The 15,955-nt window shown below is 39.8% G+C and overlaps 1 protein-coding gene across 19 annotated transcripts in view; it reads left to right on the top strand.

Annotated features, from left to right (window-relative positions):
- CFAP70 (cilia and flagella associated protein 70) overlaps positions 1-15,955 on the top strand; it is a 134,853-nt gene that overhangs the window by 105,936 nt on the left and 12,962 nt on the right. For 18 of the 19 annotated variants that reach the window (XM_070227315.1, XM_001503856.5, XM_070227291.1 and 15 more), the window contains 4 exons: positions 8,205-8,326; positions 10,262-10,414; positions 10,938-11,099; positions 14,613-14,702. In XM_070227315.1, coding sequence (XP_070083416.1) covers positions 8,205-8,326; positions 10,262-10,414; positions 10,938-11,099; positions 14,613-14,702 — 527 coding nt within the window. Of the gene's footprint in view, positions 1-1,136; positions 1,192-8,204; positions 8,327-10,261; positions 10,415-10,937; positions 11,100-14,612; positions 14,703-15,955 lie in introns of all 19 variants that reach the window. The other variant, XR_011423227.1, reaches the window with a different exon arrangement.

The following is a 15,955-nucleotide window of genomic DNA, read 5'->3' as shown; positions in this document are numbered from 1 at the left end:
TGCTCACTCCCAGCAGTCTAATTTTTATCCATCACCATACATATGTGCCCCTTTGTCCCTTTCGCCCACCCCCCAATCCCCTTCTCCTCTGGTAACCACTAACCTGTTCTCTTCATCCATGTATTTTTTATCTTCCACGTATGAGTGAAATCATGCAGTATTTGTCTTTGTCTGTCTGATTTATTTCGCTTAACATCACACCCCTCAAGGTCCATCCATGTTGTTGCAAATGGGATGATTTTGTCTTTTTTATGGCTGAATAGTATTTTATTGTGTATATATGTACCACATCTTCTTTATCCATTCATCTGTAGAAGTGCACTTGGGTTGCTTCCACATCTTGGCTATTGTGAATAATGCTGCAATGAACACAGGGGTGCATAAATCTGTTTGGATCATTGATTTTGAGTTCTTTGGATAAATACCCAGTAGTGGGATGGCTGGGTCATATGGTAGTTCTATTTTTAATTTTTTGAGAAATCTCCATACTGTTTTCCATAGTGGCTGCACCAGTTTGCATTCCCACCAGGAGTGTATAAGTGTTCCCTTTTCTCCATATTCTCTCCAACATTTGTTATTTTTTGTCTTGGTAATTATAGCCATTCTGACTGGTGTAAGGTGATCTCATTGTAGTTTTGATTTGCATCTCCCTAATAATTAGTGATGTCAAGCATCATTTCATGTGTCTGTTGCCCATCTGTATATCTCCTTGGAGTAATGTGTGTTCATGTCCTCTGCCCATGTTTTGATTGGGTTGTCTGGGGTTTTTTTTTTTTTGTTGAGTTTGTATGAGTTCTTTATATATTTTGGAGATCAACCCCTTGTCTGATAAATGATTTGCAAATATTTTCTCCCAGTTGATGGGTTGTCCTTCCATTTTGTTCATGATTTCCTTTGCTTTGCAGAATCTTTTTAGTCTGATGTAGTCCCATTTGTTAACTTTTTCTTTTGTTTTCTTTGCCTGAGTAGGCATGGTGTTTGAAAAGATGTTGCTAAGATCAATGTCAAAGAGTGTACTGCCTATATTTTCTTCCAAGAGTTTTAAGGTTTCAGGTCTTACATTCAAATCTTTAATCCATTTTGAGTTAATTTTTGTGTATGGCGAAAGATAATGGTCTACTTTCATTCTTTTGCAGGTGGCTGTCCAGTTTTCCCAACACCATTTATTGAAGAGACATTCCTTTCTCCATTGTATGTTCTTGGCTCCTTTGTCAAAGATTAACTGTCCACAGATGTGTGGTTTTATTTCTGGGCTTTCAGTTCTGATCCATTGGATCTGTTGGTCTGTTTTTGTGCCAGCACTAGTGTTTTGATTACTATAGCTTTCTAGTATGTTTTGACGTCAGGGATTGTCATGCCTCCAGCTTTGTTCTTTTTTCTCAGGATTGCTTTGGCTATTTGGGGTCTTTTGTTGTTCCACATACATTTTTGGATTCTTTGTTCTATTTCTGTGAAGAAAGTCATTGGGATTCTGATTGGGATAGCATTGAATCTGTAGATTGCTTTGGGTAGTATTTTAACTATGTTAACTATTTTAACTATATTAAAATGTTATTTAACTATTTATTAACATATATTTAATATGTTTATTATATGTCAAATATATATTAAATATGTATTATATTTATATTAAATGTTTTATATTATATCTATGAATGTATTAAATATATATTAAATATATATTTAATGTGTTAACATATATTTTAAAATGTTAGCATTTTAAATATGTTTATTCTTCCAACCCATGAACATGGAAAATCTTTCAATTTCTTTATGTCTTTTTCAATTTCTTTCAATAATGTCTTAGAGTTTTCAGTGCATAGGTCATTCACCTCTTTGGTTAAGTTTATTCCTAGGTACTTTATTTTTTTAGTTGCGATTGCAAATGGAATTCTATTTTTGAGTTCTCTTTCTGCAAGTTCATTATTGGAGTATAGAAAAGCAACTGATTTTTGTAAGGTGGCCCTGCAACTTTACTGTAGTTGTTAATTATTTATATTAGTTTTCCAATGGATTTTTTTGGGTGTTCTATATATAAGATCATGTCGTCTGCAAACAGCGAGAGTTTCACTTCTTCACTGCCTGTTTGGATTCCTTTTATTCCTTTCTCTTGCCTAATTGCTCTGGCCAAAACCTCCAGTACTATGTTGAATAAGAGTGGTGATAGAGGGCATCCTTTTCTCATTCCTGTTTTCATGGGGATGGCGCTCAGTTTTTGCCCATTGAGTATGATGTTGGCTGTGGGTTTGTCATATATGGCCTTTATTATGTTGAGGTAATTTCCTTCTACCCCCATTTTTGTTAAGATTTATCATAAATGGCTGTTGGATCTTGTCAAATGCTTTCTCTGCATCTATGAGATGATCATGTGGTTTTTATTCCTCAGTTTGTTGATGTGGTGTATCACGTTGATTGATTTGCGGATGTTGAACCATCCCTGTGTCCGTGGTATGAATCCCACTTGATCATGGTGTATGATCCTTTTGATGAATTGCTGAATTTGGGTCACCAAAATTTTGTCGAGAATTTTTGCATCTATGTTCATCAGTGATATTGGCCTGTAGCTCTCCTTTTTTGTGCTGTCCTTGTCAGGCTTTGGTATCAGAGTGATGTTGGCCTCGTAGAATATGTTAGGAAGTGTTCCATCCTCCCTGATTTTTTTGGAATAGCTTGCAAAGGATAGGTATTAAATCCTCTCTGAAAGTTTGGTAGAATTCCCCAGGGAAGCCATCTGGTCCTGGGGTTTTATTCTTTGGGATGCTATTGATGGCTGTTTCAGTCTCTTTCCTTGTGATTGGTCTGTTCAAATTGTCTGCTTCTTCTTGAGTGAGCTTTGGGAGATTGTAGGAGTCCAAGAATTTATCCATTTCCTCTAGGTTATCCATTCTGTTGGCATATAGTTTTTCGTAGTATTCTCTTATAATCCATTGTATTTCTGCAGAGTCTGTTGTTATTTCTCCTCTTTCATTTCTGATTTTGTTTATTTGAGCTTTCTCCCTTTTTTTCTTTGTAAGACTGGCTAGGGGTTTGTCAATTTTATTTATCTTCTCAAAGAACCAGCTCTTTGTTTCATTGATCCTTTCTACTGCCTTTTTTGTTTCAATAGCATTTATTTCTACACTGACTTTTATTATTTCTCTCCTTCTGCTGACTTTGGGCTTTGTTTGTTCTTCTTTCTCTAATTCAGTTAGGTGTAATTTGAGATTGCTTATTTGGGATTTTTCTTGTTTGTTAAGGTGTGCCTGTATTGCGATGAATTTCCCTCTTTAATATAGATTTTGCTGCATTCCATATGAGTTGGTATGCCATGTTATCATTTTCATTTGTCTCCAGATATTTTTTATTTCTTCTTTAATTTCTTCAATGGTCCGTTGCTTCTTCAATAGCATACTGTTTAGTTTCCACATCTTTGTCCCTTTCTCAGCTTTTTTCTTGTAATTAATTTCTAGCTTTATAGCATTATGATCAGAGAAGATGTTTGTTATCATTTCTATTTTTTAAAATTTATAGAGGCTTGCCTTGTTTCCCAACATATGGTCTCTCCTTGAGAATGTTCTGTGCGCACTTGAGAAGAATGTGTGTTCTGCTGTTTTTGGATGGAGTTTTCTATATATGTCTATTAAGTCCAACTGTTTTAGCTTTTTGTTTGATTCCACTGTTTCCTTGTTGATGTTCTGTCTGGATGGTCTGTCCAATGACGTGAGTGGGGTGTTGAGGTCCCCTACTATTATTGTTTTATTTTTGATATCTTCTTTTAGGTTTGTTAATAATTGCTTTATGAACTTTGGTGCTCCTGTGTTGGGTGCATGGATATTTATAAGCATTATTTCCTCTTGATGGAGTGTCCCTTTGATCATTATATATTGCCCCTCTTTGTCTCTCTTTACCTGCCTTATCTTGAAGTCTGTTTTGTCTGATATAAGTATTGCAACACCTGCTTTCTTTTGTTTGCTATTAGCTTGGAGTATCATCTTCCACCCCTTCACTCTGAGCCTGTGTTTGTCATTGGAGCTGAGATGTGTTTCCTGGAGGCAACAAATTGGTGGATCTTGTTCTTTAATCCGTCTTGCCACTCTGTGTCTTTTTATTGGAGAGTTTAATTAGTTTACATGGAGGTTGATTATTGATGTATGAGGGCTTAATGCTGTCATTATATCACTCGTTTTCCAGTTTTCCTGCATTTCCTTTGTTTCTTGTCCTGTTTGTTTTGGTCTACCCATTGGATTATGCAGTTTTTTATGCTGTGTTTCTTTGTTTTTTCCTTATTGATTTTTTATGTCTCAGCTCTGCTTTTTAGTTTGGTGGCTACCCTGAAGTTTGTATTCAGAATCTCATGCATAACATAGTCCATTTTCTTTTCTTTTCTCTTTTTTTGAGGAAGATTAGCCCTGAGCTAACTACTGCCAGTCCTCCTCTTTTTTGCTGAGGAAGACTGGCCCTTGGCTAACATCCGTGCCCATCTTCCTCTACTTTATATGTGGGACACCTACCACAGCATGGCATGCCAAGCGGTGCCATGTTCACACCCAGGATCCTAACCGGTGAACCCTGGGCCACTGAGAAGCAGAACATGCGAACTTAACCACTGCGCCACCGGGCCAGCGCCAACATAGTCCATTTTCTGATGGCCTCTTATTTCCTTAGTCTAAACTGATTCCATCCCTTTCCTCCTCCCCTCCTAAGTTATTATTCTCATATCTTATTCCAACTTGTATTTTGAGTTTGTGATTAAAGTGACAAGATTGTCTTTCTTTTTGGTGTTTTCCTTTCCTTTAGACTAATGCTATCGTTGAATATTTGCTGTCCTATTCTGATCCATTTGTCTCCTTACTCTGTGTTTTGTGACCCCTTTCTCCCTTTTTTTCATTTTTTCAGGTATGAGGGCCTTCTTGAGGATTTCTTGTAAGGGAGGGAGTCTCGTGGCTACGAAGTCCCTTAGCTTTTGTTTGTCTGGGAAAGATTTAATTTCTCCCTCATATGTGAAGGATATTTTTGCTGGATAGAGTATCCTCAGCTGAAGACTTTTATCTTTTAAAGTTTTGAATATGTCATTCCATTCTATCCTAGCTTGTAAGGTTTCTGCAGAGAAATCTGCTGAAAGTCTTATAGGGGTTCCTTTGTAGGTTATTTTCTTCTGCCTTGCTGCCCTGAGTATTCCTTCTTTGTCATTCATTTTTGCCAGTTCTACTACTATATGCCTTGCAGTAGGTCTTTTTACATTGGCAAATCTAGGAGACGTGAAAGCTTCCTCCACACACATTTCCCTCTCATTCCCTAGATTTGGGAATTCTCTGCTATTATTTCTTTGAGCACGCTTTCTGCTCCATTCTCCTTCTCTTCACCTTCTTGAATACCTATGATTCTTATGTTGCATTTCCTCATTGAGTCAGATATTTCTTGGAGACTTTCTTCATTTCATTTTAGTCTCAGTTCTCACTCCTCCTCTGTCTGGAGCAATTCAACATGTCTATCTTTGATTATGCTGATTTGCTCCACTATGGTGTCCACACGAGCATTCAGGGAATCCATATTTTGTTTTATTTCTTCCATTGTGTCTTTCATATCTAGTATTTCTGATTGATTCTTCTTTATAGTTTCAATCTCATTTGTGAAGTAGCTCCTGAATTCGTTGAATTGTTTCATTATATTCTCTTTTACTGCATTGAGTTTTTTGACGATAGCTATCTTTAATTCATTGTCTTTTAGTTTACTTATTTCTGAGTCCTCAGGACTGAATTCTGGGTATTTATGGTTTTCTCTCTGTTCTGGAGATTTGATGAACTGCCTGATATTGGAAGAACAGGGTTTTCCCATTGTGATATTATTCGATTGCACTTACAGCCTATCACCACTGGATGGGGGTTGAGAGCTGCATATTCTGGGCCCTCCGCTTTCAGCTGAGATGGCACAGCGTGGGTTTGGAGAGGGGTACTTTCTGCTGTGGTCCCATTTCCCGATTAGCTCTCACTATCTGGTCTCCTGGGGTCTTGGCTTGATGAAGTCACCCCTGCGTGAAAGCTTTTGCCCCATTAGAGGGCTTCCCCCTAGGCTGCAATGGCCCTAGGGACTCCTGGGGGATCCTGCAGACGTGCAGCCCCTCCCCCACTCCTTCCCTCACAGAGCCTCCTGAGGCAGCGGCCATAGTCTTTAGGAGAGGGAGCGGAGGGAGCGAAGTGAGCGAAGTTCTCTCTTACCCTGTCCCAGCTCCTCTGCGGGGGGCTCCAGCCTCTCCACGCTCAGTCGTGTGGCTGCCATGACTCTCCGAGGATTCCTGTGCTTTTAGGTTATTTTCTGTTGGAATATGGTTACTCTTTTTTGTTGTATGTTGGAGGGGAGAGAGTCCCGGGCAAGCTCACTCCACCATGACACTGACATCACTCCCTAATATTTTTTTCTTTATCATTAACTTTTGCCATTTTTACCATTAAATGCCTTGAAGAAGGTCTTTTAGCATTGATGAAGTTGGGCATTCTATTAGCTTCATTTATTTCTAAATCCTGAACCACCCCCACGTTTGGGAAGTTCTCAGAAATTATTTTGTTGAACAAGCTCTCTGCTCCTTTATCCCTCTCTTCTCCCTCTGGATTACCTATAATCCTTATGTTGCTTTTCCTTATTGAGTCAGATATTTCTCAAAGAATTCCTTCATTTTTTAAAAACCTTGGTTCTGTCTCCTCCTCCACCTATGGAATTTCTACATTTTTATCCTCTAGAAGACTAATTCTTTCCTCCATAAGATCTGTTCTATTTCTTAATGATTCTAGATTATTTTTTATTTCATTATTTTTTTTTCATATCCAGAATTCCTGCTTGATTTTTTTTCATAGTTTCAATCTCTTAGGTGAAGAGATTCATTTTACTGCTGAGCTTCTTGAATTGTCTTTCTATGTTTTCTTGTAAGTCATTGAGTTTCCTTATGACAGGTATTTTGAATTCTCTGTCATTTAGGTTGTAAATTTCTGTGTCTTCAGGGTTGGTTTCTGGAGAATTGTCATTTTGTTTCTGGTCTGAATTGTTGCTGCAGTTTCTTATGGTGCTTGATGAACTAATCTTTTGTCCAGGCATTTGTGGTATTCTTAGGTCAGAGATTCCACCTGTTACCCCTAGCGGGAAGCAGGAGCAGAGTTTATGGCCCCACCCTGTCTGCTGGAGGCTGTGGGTCTATTATGGGTGCTTGCCCTAGCCTGGGGTGTGTTCAGGTGCTTGTGTGGACTGTGCTTGGTGGGCGGGGCTTCCTTGCTGGACAGAGCTAAGGCCACTCTTTGGTGCCTCAGGGGCACTATGAACTCCCCCACCCCACCAGGAAAGTGATCACCAGCAGGCTAAAAGGTACCGCTGCCTCTTCCCACAGCTGCCCAGGACACGTTCCCTCTTTGGGGGCTCAGCAGCACTATGAGTGCTTGGGCATGCAGGCCTGGGCTGTGTTTGCCCCAGTGTATAGATCTGTTGCGATCTCTCCTTGAGGTGCACAGGGCTGCCGTGCTTGGCAGGTGGGGCTTTCTCTCTGGGACCCAGGCTAGGGCCATTCCTTGGCACTGCAGGGGCACAATGAACTCCCCTTCCCCACCAGGAAGGTGAACCCCAGCAGGCTCAAGGTTGTGGCACCACTTCCCACAGCCTCCCAGGACACATTCCCTCTTTCAGGGCTCAGCAGCACTATGAGTGCTCACTTGAGCCAGGGGTGTGCTTGCCCTATTGTGTAGATTTGCTGTGGTCTCATTTGCAGTCCATGGGGCCACTGTGCTTGGTGGGCAGGGCTTCCTTGCTGGGTCCCAGGCTAGGGTTGCTCCTTGGTGGCACAGGGGCCTGGTGGGCTCCTCCTCCTCACCAGGAGAGCAAGAGTGATCACGAGTGCAGGCAGGGGTTACCACCGCCTCCTCCTACAGTCGCCCCAGTGCTTGTTCCCACTTTTGGGGTGCTTGCACATCAGGCTGAAAAGCAATTTGTGTGTGCACAGGGCTACTTGGGGAGAACAGGGCATGCTCACCTATCTCTGCCACTTCCTGGGGGACCAGTCCGTCCACCTTCAGATGTATAGCTGCATGTGTCTCTCAGTTGTCCTCTTGTGCTTTGTGGGCTTCCTCCATTGATCAGTGAATGTCCATGTAGTTGTAGTTCAAAAGAGGGGGAGACAAAGGAAACAGCTCACTCTGCCATGTTGCTAATGTCAATCCTCTAATCGTCTATTCTTATAATATTTTCAGAAACATCAAAATGTCAAGATTCATCGACTTTTCTGCATCCCACCACTTATGGTATTTCCCAAACTCCTACTACCATCTTCATGGAAACCATACGCTTCTTGATGAAGGTCAATGCTGTGCAGGTCAGAATATTTGGAAAAGAGCAAACAGATGGAAAGATTTTAGTGAACTACTTATTCTATCCATAGTGCTATCTTTGCAAGCTTAAATATATATGATGCAGGCACCAGCCCTGTGGCCAAGTGGTTAAGTTCGCATGCTCTGCTTCGGTGGCCTGGGGTTTTGCTGTTTTGGATCCTGGGCACGGACATGGCACCACTCATCAGGCCATGCTGAGGTGGTGTCCCACATAGCATAACTAGAGGCACTTACAGCTAGAGTATACAGTTATATACTGGAGGGCTTTGGGGAGAAGAAGAAAAAAATATATGTATGAGGCAGAAATCAAATATGCTTTTGAGAGCACACCGTAGGCCCAATGGGATGAACATCAAAATATGAATCATTCTCTGCAGAGAGCATCAAAAGACTTCATTGCAAGCATACTCCCTCTAGAATACCATCAGAAGCAAAATCAGACTCTAAGTCATATGTAGCCTGATGCCACTTTATTACAGGAACTTATATGAGTGTTGGGGGTTCATAGGAGCCTAATTGTGCCCTTCTTCCCTTCTAGGTTCTGAGCCAATTGGAAACAGATACACAGTGCTGTATGGGGGCATAAATATATTAAATTTTTTTATTGGTAATACTGGGCTAGAGATGTGGTTGGTTCCAGATTTGACTTACCCATGCAGTCACAGGTGGAACAGCTGGAGAATTGCAGCCTCCTTCCTCTCAGAGAAGAAGAGCATCCTGTGAGGTCTACCTACCATATGGGAAACAAAAATATATCCATGAAGCAAGAAGTAGGAAAGAGAGAAAGATCCAGGAGCCAAGAGAGTTTGCCCTGCAGAGTGCACGCTCCACTTGAGGGTAGACAACCTCAAGAAAGGGCAAGAATTATGAACTGCACAGGAGTGGGCCACATTAAAGCTTTCCCAATAGAGACACAGGCTCTCTGCCTCCCTTATAAGTCAGTATCCACCCATGTCAAACAGCCACAATGCAGGTAGAGGGAACAGCTGCTGAGCCTCCTCCTAATATTTTCCAAAGAAGTGTTAGCGGAAATTTCAAATTATAGGCTGAGATGGAAACAGAGAGGCAGGAAAAGAAGGATTTCCTTGTCTGCTTAGCAAGGACATATGATTTTGTCAAATTTGCAGGCCTTATGTAGTATTAAAAACAAAGAATAGCCCAAAGTATAAAACTGGTGAACATAAGAAATGTTTGAGAGTGTGTCAGAAACAAATATTTATGCTTCTAAGATCCTAAGTCTAGAATTTTAGAAAGGAAAGTTTTGCCTCACTTAAGTTTCCTTACAATTACAGCTTCCCGAAAATGTTACCTCATGTGTAAATGGGGTGGTTGATGAAGTGCCTTTGTCTGTTGCATAACAGATACAGGCTAAAACCCATCTAGTGTGATGGCCAGCAATACCAGAATGGTGCAACACTGCAGATTATTCACTTGGAAATGCCTACATTTGGTGACTAAGTGAATAGCTGGTAAGGGAACCATGATATGCTGAATGTTTATAATTCACCTCTAACCTTTTGAAGTTGATAATCATTTCATTCTATAATATGTTCCTTATTTTATTTTATTTTTTTGAGGAAGATTAGCCCTGAGCTAACTGCTGCCAATCCTCCTCTTTTTGCTGAGGAAGACTGGCCCTGAGCTAACATCCATGCCCATCTTCCTCTACTTTATATGTGGGACGCCTACCACAGCATGGCTTGCCAAGCAGTGCCACGTCTGCACGTGGGATCCGAACTGATGAACCCCAGGCTGCCAAAGTGGAATGTGTGCACTTAACTGCTGTACCACCGGTCCAGCCCCTATAATATGTTCCTTATTATTTATTACCAGAGACAGAATCTTCAAGCACGACAACTGTGGAACTGACATAATGCAGCTATTTACACGTTCCTCATAATGTGATTTTTTCCTTGCAGTATGTGCATAGAGTGCTTGCACATGAACTGTTATGCCCTCAAGGAGGCCCCAGCTGTGAGTATTATTTGGTGCTGGCCCAGACACACCTTCTCAAGAAGGACTTTGCCAAGGCAGAGGAATACCTTCAACAAGCAGCCCAGATGGACTACCTGGTAATAACTTTTGCTAGGGCCCCTTGAGTGTAGTTTGGAGAAGGGGCAAGCAAGCTTTCTTAAAGGTGGTGATGTCACCCACAGGTAGATTTCTGGTTACCAGAGGTGTGGGTCATCAGCTGTCAGAAAACTCATCAATCTATTTCCTCCCATTTGTTTTTATTAAGCAATCATGAGTTTTGCAAAGGGCAGAGAAAAGGCTAACGACAGCTCTTTATCAGATGGTTTATCTATTTCAAGTTTTCTGGATTTCTGTTTTCTCATTATGAATACTATCATGGTTATGCTTGAATGTTTTTCTCAATATTTACCCCCAAGACAAAATGGCTTTGAAAAATGCAAGAAAGAAATGAGAGGGCATACCTAGAAAAATATCTCCCAATGCTGAATGGCCCTCTTTCTAATTGAGTGCTATTAGAAAAAGAAAATGGACTTAATCTAAATTTAAATGTTAAACAAAGATCATTAATGTACTTGTAAATATCACCTCATCTCATGTACTACTTGTTCTTCACTTTCTCAGAACCCTAACGTCTGGGGCGTGAAGGGCCATCTCTATTTTCTGAGTGGAAATCATGCTGAGGCCAAGGCATGTTATGAGCGAACCATTAGTTTTGTAGTGGATGCTGCTGAGATGCACTTCATCTTCCTGAGACTGGGGCACATCTATCTGGAAGAGAAAGAGGTGAGGGATAGAGGATAGAGAGTAACTATGTAAATCAGGTCATGGTCTTGGACCTGATAACACTTCAAGCATTAACATCCATCTATGTGGACTAAAAATAGTAATATGATAATGACAGTTTTACATCCAAAGGTAAAGTGACTTGCCCCACATCAGATAACTACTAATTAATAGAAGCAAGATTCAAACCCAGGCAGTCTATTACTAGAGTCTGTGGTTTTAACCATTATGCTACTAAAAAGTTAAGACCTCAGTAAATGTTATTTTAGCTAAGTTTCTTTTATTAGCAGTAGTAGAAACATTCTTAGCTTGAGTTAACTAACAAAGTTTCATGGGCTTCAAAAGAACTTCTCCAAACTTCCTCCTCAAAACGAAGGGTTACATTTAACTCAGCTAAACCCATTCCACAGGGCACTCTGACCTGGCTCTTTAGCAATTCCTCTCCATATTTTAGGAAGTACCCCAAGGTCTTCTAAAAGAAACTTTCTTTTATGGAAAATTTCAAATACATACAAAGAAAACACAATACAGTCATTCATTGCTTAATGATGGGGATATATTCTGAGAAATGTGTCATTAGGCGATTTTATCGTTGTGCAAACATCATAAAGTGTACTTATACAAACCTAGTTGGTAGAGCCTACTACACGCCTAGGCTATATGGTACTAATCTTATGGAACCACCATCGTATATGTGGTCCGTCATTGACTGAAACATTGTTATGCAGCACATGACTGTAGTAGGGTGAAGCAACATGGACACATCATCCCACTTCAGTGGTTATCAACATTCTGCCAAAGGCCTTTTGATTCCATGCTTTTGTTTTGATTTCATTTCATTTCTCCCCACATGGCACCCAAGCCTCTTTCTATTTAAAATGAAACAAAAAGAGCAAGAAGAAGTTACAGTGCCTTATAATTTAAGTAAGAAGCCTCACATAGGCTTGAGAGAGAAAAATCACTATCGTATTGCAGTGAAGTAAATAAGAAAAAGTTTTCTTCTGATGTCATTGCAAGCTGCATCTTCACAGAGCTGCTGACTTACACAGTCGCTTTGCAAACAGTTCCTAGGCTATTTGCTGAGGCTCAGCTATAGTTCCATCTCTCACATTGGAGATACAAGACAAGGAGTGGTCCTTTGAAGCCTACCTCTTTTGGAAGATTTATTTTTTTCATTTTTCTAAATGTCTCCTACTACTGAGAGCTTCTAAGACCTTTTAGAATAAGAGAACAGACTCTCAGAATAATGAGCCTCTATCAACTATACCCCTTAGTTCAGAGTTTCTATATCTGTCATCCCACCATATGATGTCACTTTTAGTTTAAAGGTGGTAATCCACAAAATCTGAGTAGAATTCAGGTAATCATTGTGGTTACCCAACACTGTCAATGTAACTCCATGCCTCAACTCTTATAAAGACTATGAACATCTTTGGAACTGCTTTCACATCAAAGTCTGCCCTTTAATTTGGTCTATCCTTCTCCTCACACAAGTCTTCTTGTGATGGCTCCCTTAAAATAGACGTAAAAATATAATCCAAGTCCAGAATAGCCAACACAATATTGAAAGAGAAACAGAAATGTGGAGGACTGAACCTACCTGACCTCAAGACTTACTATAAAGCTACACTAGTCAAGACAGTATGGTATTGCTGAAAGAATAGACAAATAGATCAGCAGAACAGAATAGAGAACCTGGAAATAGACCCACATAAATATAGTCAACTAGTCTTTGACAAAGGAGCAAAGGCAATACAATGGAACAAAGATAGTCTTTTCAATAAATGATGGTAGAACAAGCAGACATCCACACAAACAAAAATGAATCTAGGGGCCAGCCCCGTGGCCTAGTGGTTAAGTTTGCATGCTCCACTTCTGTGGCCCGGGGTTTCACTGCTTGGGATCCTAAGTGCAGACATGGCACCGCTCATCAAGCCGTGCTGAGGTGGAGTCCCACAGAGCACAAGCAGAAGGACCTACAACTAGAATATACAACTATGTACTGTGGGGCTTTGGGGAGAAGCAGCAGCAAAATAAATGAATCTAGACACAGACCTTACACCCTTCACAAAAATTAACTCAAAATGGATCATAGACCTAAATGTAAAATGTAAAACTATAAAATGCCTAGAAGTTAACATAACCTACATGACATTGGATATGGTGATGACTTTTTAGATACAACACCAAAGGCATGATTCATGAAAATAAATTGATGTTGGACTTCATTGAAATTAAAAATTTGATGTTCTGCAAAAGACAATGTGAAGAGAATGAGAAGACAAGCCGCAGACTGGGAGAAAATATTTGCAAAAGACACATTTGAAAAAGGACTGTCATCCAAAATATACAAAGAACTCTTAAAACTCAACAATAAGAGAACAAACAACCTGATTAAAAAATGGGACAAAGACCTTAAAAGACACGTCACCAAAGAAGATATAGAGACAGCAAATAAGCAAAAACACATTCCACATTATATGTCATCTGGGAAATGCAAATTAAAATAACAGTGAGATACAACTACACACCAAAATCTGGCCAAAATCTGGAACACTGGCAACATCTAATGCTGGCAAGGATGTAGAGCAACAGGAACACTTATTCATTCCTGGTGGGAATGAAAAATGGTATAGCCACTTTGGTAAACAGTTTGGCGATTTCTTACAAAACTAAAAATATTCTTACCATACAATGCAGTTATTTTGCTCCTTGGTATTTACCCAAACGGGTTGAAAACTTAGGTCCACACAAGAGCTTGCGCACAGATGTTTATAGTAGCTTTATTCATAATGGCCAACTTGGAAGCAACCAAGATGTCCTTCAGTAGGTGAATAAATAAACTGTGATACATCCAGACAATAGAATATTACTCAGCACTAATAAGAGATAAGCTATCAAGCCATGAAAAAACATAAAGTAACCTTAAATGTATATTACTAAGTGGAAGAAGACAGTCTGAGAAGGCTACATACTGCATGATTCTAACAGTATGATATTCTGGAAAAGGCAAAGCTATGGACACAGTAAAGAGATCAGTGGTTTCAAGGGGTTGGGGGAAGTGCACTGATCAATAGATGGAGCACACCAGATTTTTATGGCAGTGAAAATACTCTAATGATGGAACATGTCGTTATACGTTTGTCCAAAGCATAAAATGTACAATACCAAAGATGAATCCCAAGATAAACTATGGATTTTGGGTGATGATGATGTGTCACTGTAGGTTCATTAGTTGTAACAAAGGTACCACTCTGGTGGGGGATATTGATAATGGGAGAGGCTATGCACGTGTGGGGACACAGAGTATATGGGAAATCTCTGTACTTTCCTTTCAATTTTGTTGTGAACCTAAAACTGCTCTAAAAATTGTCTTAAAAAACATATAATCTAAGGACTCATTTAACTCAGATTAGTCTGGAGTGCAACTACAGAAGTCCCATTATTATCCTAACAATGCAGTGTTTGAAGCTTCCAGAAGAACAATAGCTTAGTGGTGCTTTCTTCCTACAGTATGAAAAGGCAAAGAAAACCTACCTGCAAGCCTGTAAGAGATCACCTTCCTGCCTTACCTGGCTTGGACTGGGAATTGCCTGTTATCGGGTAAGAGGATAAAGGCTTGAGACTAGGCCTTCACACAGCTGACCTTGATTCCTTGGTCTTCCAGGCACCCTGGGAATTTGTGATGATGGTGGGATGGCAATCGGGGCAGCCTTCTCTGGTGAATAGTTGCTCTTCAAAGTTGTTCAGTAGACTGAAGGTCAAGATGAACTAGAAAAATAAAACATTCTTTCAAAATCCCACAAAAGCCTGAATCAGGAAGCTATGTAATAAGAAGTTTCATGTTATTTGGTACAGAAGCTCATAATTTTATGATGTTATCTGTAAGAAAAAAAGTGGTATGAGATCCGAAGAATCTACTCAATTTAATTAAAGAAATTAACTGGCATTTCTTAAGCTCTGTGGTCCTTCTGTATTCAGGAGGCGCTGCTGCTACAGCTTTTGGTAGGCCTTTTGCTCCACCTCCCCTAAAACTCCCTAGTCACTCTTCCCTCCTTTCCTCCAATCTTTGAAAGAGGCATACGTCCTGCTGTTCTTGTCTAATTTCTTCATGTGTATTCTTGATTCTGTCTCGCTCCTTTTTTCCTAATACTTGATTGTCTTCATTTTTTTCTTTCTCCTTGATTTACATTTTTAACTTTTCCTTCTCAATCAGCTGTTTCCCCATACTTTTCCCTAATTAAACAACAACAATAACAACAGCCTTCCTGGTTCTCACCCTTAACCAAGAGTTGTCTGTATTCTTTGTCTCCTCTTCCTCATTGCTGTTTTTTTAGCCATAAAGGTAATATATGTTCATTATAGAAAATTTGGAAGATGCACAATATGAAGAAAACGTAAATGTATTCATAATCCCACTACTCAGTGATAGCCACTGTTAACATTTGAATGTATTTTCCTCCAGTCTTTTATCATATATATATGAAGGCAATTTTAATGTATAAAGTTGTAAATAATATATTTACTGCTTTGTAATCTTTTTTCTTCTTAACAATATGGCATTCGTATCTTCTCACATCACCAAATAGTCTAAAACATGAGTTTTGATGACGGCATAGTGTTCCCTGGTTTTGATGTTTAAGTAAGGTGACCATGTAATTTTTCATACAAACCCAGACATTTCTGAGAATGAAAAGGGAGCTATTAATAATTACACTGGGACACAGAAGCTGTCCCAGGCCAACTGGGACATGGGGTCACTTATGTGTATGCCATGTGCCTCCCTGCTCGGCCTTACAAGAGAGGATGTAAAATATTTGTAGCTGTTAGAAACCTGACAGCATTGTCAAAAGTAC

Source organism: Equus caballus, chromosome 1, assembly GCF_041296265.1.
Source record: "Equus caballus isolate H_3958 breed thoroughbred chromosome 1, TB-T2T, whole genome shotgun sequence".
Classification (NCBI taxonomy): domain Eukaryota; kingdom Metazoa; phylum Chordata; class Mammalia; order Perissodactyla; family Equidae; genus Equus; species Equus caballus.
This window is presented reverse-complemented; position numbering and strand designations above follow the sequence as displayed.